Source organism: Drosophila hydei, unplaced genomic scaffold, assembly GCF_003285905.1.
Source record: "Drosophila hydei strain 15085-1641.00,03,60 unplaced genomic scaffold, DhydRS2 tig00000060-arrow-pilon, whole genome shotgun sequence".
Taxonomy (NCBI): domain Eukaryota; kingdom Metazoa; phylum Arthropoda; class Insecta; order Diptera; family Drosophilidae; genus Drosophila; species Drosophila hydei.
In genome coordinates, this window is record NW_022045656.1 from 4,305,949 (window position 1) to 4,310,542 (window position 4,594).

Here is a 4,594-nt window from a genome sequence, read left to right on the forward strand (position 1 = left end):
TTAGCTATTTTGTAGTTTATATTGAACCAGGACCAGGGAGTGAGTCACTATTGAGCTGAGCATGGCAACTGCTGTCGACCGATCCATTTTATAGAAATAAAAGAGCTTCAATTTTAGTGGGTTGCGCGCGAGTTGCAGTTGAAAGCTTTCGTACTGAAAGCAAAGCACAATCCATTAGATCAGGTAACTCAAGCATGGACATGAGCTTCACTTACCACCACCTCAAAGCGCTCATCTAGGCCCGGTGCCAGTGTGGCGAATTGTTGTAGCAAGGTCAACATTTCTGCATGAACATCTAGAATAATATAAAGATTGTCCATGGTAATCAGAATATCCGCAAAGTAGACGGTGGTTTCGAAAAACTGAAGCACGTTTGTTAAGTTCCAACTGGAAGAAATATTCACGCCGTTGTAGCCAACAATGCTAAAGTATATGGTAGCCATCACGGAACTGTAAAGAATGGCGGCTACACACAGGCTCTGAATACCGAAGATGCGAGCTGTACTTTGTAGAAGGTTTTGCAATTGAGATTGCGTTCGGGCTATGCCATCCAAGTGCTCGGCCAGATGGCAGCATCTTCTCATGCGAGCAGCCTCACTATGTTCAGCCTCCAGGGATTGGGCCTCTGCGAACACTGCCCTTATCTCTTGATTGAGCAGACAGTAGTGACAATAGACATTCAGATTTATAAAGTAGATATGTGAGATGATGACATTGACTAAGGCTGTCAGCGTATACAAGAGACCAATGCTGATGGCCAAGTAAATTGTCATGTAGTTTTGGAAGAAAACTAGGGTTAGTACGACTTGAGAGACTTCCGACATAAAAATGCTCACGCATTTCATAATAACTCTTCGTCGCCACATTGTCATAACTTCAGGTTTCCGCCAAGCCATTCGACTGAGCTCATTTATTAGTTTAATCAGGTGCTGGCGCTGCCACCAGCGACTGAGCAAAGTGACCAGCACGCAGCTCACTCGCGTCACGTGGATGACCAGGTAGAGGTATTCGTGTAGCACATCCGCTTTGGACCACATCGTCTCCATTAGCTCACTTTTACTCAACAAGATAAAAAAGCTGAAGAGCACAACATTTGCTAAAGCTGCGTATATCGATGCTCGCCGCGTGATGCGCGCTCGACCCGTTGTCACATCAATATCAAAGTTGAGGACGCCAAGAAGCCGCGAGTAGAAATACACCATGCGTAGCATATACTTCGTCGGTTCAACCATTTTGTGGCACTGATGTGAATTGCACTTTCCAATTGTCTGTGGGCCCCTTAGATGCAATCGACTGATTAGCTGATATGACAACCTGAAAACAACTAATTCCTTAATGGAGTGACTCTATTTAGCTATTGGATGAGCTTTTAATATAATTATGTCCAGTCTGTCCATTTGTTTATTGAAGGTGGTCGCAGTTAATATAAATATGAATTTTTGAAATCATTTTGTATCAGAACCAGAGAACTGGTTACCACTGAGCTGGCCAAAGCAACTGATTTCGACTTCTCCATATTGAAGAGTCCCAGCACAGGGATCTTCAGTGGGTTCCATGCCAGCTGCAGCTGAAAGCTGTTGAACTATATGAAAACGTAAAGATGATTTCATGTTTAGTAAATTTTATTTCAATTGTCTTACCACAATTGCCAGTCGCTCGTCCAGGCCCGGAGCAAAGATCGTGTTCTCTGAGAGCAGCCGCAACATCTCAGCGTGCGCATCCAGCAGGGAGTACATTATATTGACTGATATGTAAATGTCTGTAAAGTAGCATACGAATTGGCAGCTCAGTAGAAGTAAATTGCATACGTTCCAGTCTAGAAGAACAGCGCCTGTCAGCTCGCAGAAAGCTAAGTAGATCGTGGCTACGCCCATCATATAGTAGCTGATGGTCAAGAGCACGGTTTGCAGGCCAAAGGAGCTGGTTAGAGTTTGGAGCAGTTCTTGTAGTTGAGACTGGGTTCCGGCTATCGTCTCCAGCTGATCGGCCAGGGCACAGCACTTGATAGCAAACACAAACTGCACTCAAACTCCAGCAATCGTATCTCGGCCAGTGCTGAGCGCAATTCCTGATTGAGCAGACTATACTGAGCATGAATGTTGAGCAGACTGAAGTAGTAGTGGGCTATTATGATATTGACCAGCACTGAGAGTATGTGCACCACCAAGACAATGAGTATCAATTGAACTGTGAGGTTTTCGTAAATCTGTTGTATGAGGACGCCCGATTGTAAAACGTCCAACAGAAATGCGCTCAGAGCTTTGCTTATGACACCGCGTCTCCACAATCGCTTCACGTGGGGCTTCCGTTGGGTCAGGCGTTGGACGGCGTTCACAAGATGAATGAATTGCTGGCGATGCGTCCAACGCGTTAGCAGCGTCACGCACACGCAAAGCACACGCCCACCCAGCATCACTAGGTACAAGTATTCGTGTAAATGTTTTGCCTGCGGCCACAAGGAAGCCACCACATGCGTGCCACACAGCCGGGGCAGCCAGTAAACGCTAATACCGTTCACGATAGCGGCGTAGATCGAGGCTCGTCGTGTGATTTGCGCACGACCCGTTCGCCAATCGATCTCAAAATTGAGCAAGCCCATTAACAGTGAATAATAGTAGCCGAATCGAAGCATATAATTGATCAGGTCGAACATAGCTTAGCGCTTAGCACTACAATACTGAACGTCCCGACATAAGGAGTGATTGAGCTCAACTACAAATAACTAACAGTGGGTTGACTGCGCAGTGGCAATTATTATTTTTTATTTGGCATTGCATTACATAAACCGAACTGAGCGGAACGTTACTGACTGCATAATACGCGTTCATACACGCTCAAAGTAGCATAAAAAAATCTAAACAACTCTGGTTGACTCTAGTTTCAAAGCTTTTGAAGACATCTTTATTAGTATTACTTATTTATTATATATATATATATATATATATACATATGTGAAACGTATATACTCCTTACAACTGGCGTAATAAAATCCTTCCTATCTTCGATGCAACGTGCTTTGTTATCCCCACTTACATCTCTCATCAATTTGGCTGTCATTAATTACAGTTCGTATGTCAGGGCATATACATATGCGACAATAACTTTCACAACCCATAGACATTACACACACACACATACATTGAGAGCTCTTTGATTTGAGGCTTTCGTCGGCCATTTTGTGGCATCTTTGTACGTGTATTTTTCATTTCCGCCTCGTCGTTGCGGTATTTCCGTTCATTTTTCACATATTTTACAGCTTTGAGCCTTTGCTCATGTGTGTAAGTAGCGCGCCAAGTGCCTCATAAATGAAAACTCGCTGTGCTTTTCCATGCTTTTCTTCTCATTTTCTTCGCCGTTCCTTTTCAATTCTTTGCAATTCATTTTTCATGTTGGCGTCGCCGTCTTTGTCGTTGTCGTTGTCCTTGTCGCTGTCGCTGGCTTTGCTTTAAAGCTTTTCGTAATCCGTTTAGAAATTACGTTTCTCCTTTCAATATTATGTTTTATTCGTGCGCATTGGCTACATTGTCAATATTTTTGAACAATGAGCTGCGGATGTTGCCGTCGCCGTCGCCGTCGCCGTCCCCTTGGCCGGGCATTAATCTTAAGCGCAGTGCCAGTCAGTCACCTGAGCAGCTCAAGGCGAAAGTGGCAGCTTGCAAATACCCAAGAGTAGTAGTGCCTTTTAGTGTTTGGATTTACCTGGCCATAGCAGCAACAATAATACAAACTACTAGCTGCAGGCGCCATAAGGAGTCATAAACCACTCAGTGGGCAAGTGAAAATACCGCAAATATTTGCCGCTAGCCAACTCTGGAGCAAATCTCACTCCAACTCCAACTGCAACTCCGACTCAGACTCTGACTCTGACTACCAGCTAAGCTCTCGCTCTCTCTCTTTTTCTCTTATTGCTTTTCTTGTGGAGCTTTGGTTTATGTGCTCTACTCTTCCGCCTTTTGATATATGGCGTATACGGCATCGCATCCACCTTTCCCCAAATTGCCTTTTTCGTTAGCTGTGTTGGTTTGTGCGGGTAAAACCGAAAGTGCTGCCATTTATTTTATTGCCACCTTGGCGAGAGCTGTTGCGGCTGTGACTGCGGCTGCAGCTGCTCCGCTTGTCCAGGTGGACAGCTCGACAGCCAACGGGCAATGAGTAAAAACTTTGAAAGCTGCCATAAAATAAACGAAAAACGAACAAGAAATGCGAGAAAAACGAAGTGACCCAAATGTTTTCGTTGTATTTTTACAGCATTTGGATTTGTGCAGCATTTGGTCCGGTTTTTATGATGGGATTTTTAACGAAATTTGCTTGTCCAAATTGGAACGGTCGGTCGGAGTGTCAGTGTCAGCAAGGTTAAGCTACTCATCAGCTGCGGGTAATCCGTACTTACCTTTACCTTACCAGCCCAAACTACAAGCACTTGCCAGCTCATTTTAGCCAAGTTGTTTGGTTCATTGGTTCGATGGCATTTCCAGAAGTTGGCACTCAATGCGAAACTCCTTTGGCTCGGTCGGACAGCTGTTCGGCATGCAACCTAATTGAAAAGCAATGTTCTTACATAGTTTATGCTTAAAATACGATTACATTAATTTCA

The 4,594-nt window shown here is 44.4% G+C and overlaps 2 protein-coding genes across 2 annotated transcripts; both read right to left on the minus strand.

Moving 5' to 3' along the window:
- On the minus strand, nucleotides 1–1,232 carry LOC111594919 (putative gustatory receptor 59d). The gene is made up of 2 exons (XM_023308410.2): nucleotides 216–1,232; nucleotides 1–153 (listed from the first exon to the last, which is right to left on the minus strand). The coding sequence occupies exons 1-2, from the start codon at nucleotides 1,230–1,232 to the stop codon at nucleotides 1–3; spliced, it is 1,170 nt and encodes a 389-aa protein (XP_023164178.2).
- A 187-nt stretch (nucleotides 1,233–1,419) lies between these two features.
- LOC111594909 (putative gustatory receptor 59d) lies at nucleotides 1,420–2,653 on the minus strand. The gene is given in 3 exon segments (XM_023308399.2): nucleotides 1,420–1,582; nucleotides 1,641–2,024; nucleotides 2,027–2,653. Coding segments are annotated over 3 exon segments (1,173 nt in total). The 3' UTR covers nucleotide 1,420.
- Nucleotides 2,654–4,594: the final 1,941 nt, after the last annotated feature.

What these genes read in the sequence shown, in the direction of transcription:
- LOC111594919 (XM_023308410.2), bottom strand. Translation starts at nt 1,232, where the DNA reads ATGGTTGAACCGACGAAGTATATGCTACGCATGGTGTATTTCTACTCG. An exon ending in ATGAGCGCTTTGAGGTGGTG is followed by an intron (nt 154 to 215) that starts GTAAGTGAAGCT and finishes CTTTGCTTTCAG; the next exon opens with TACGAAAGCTTTCAACTGCA.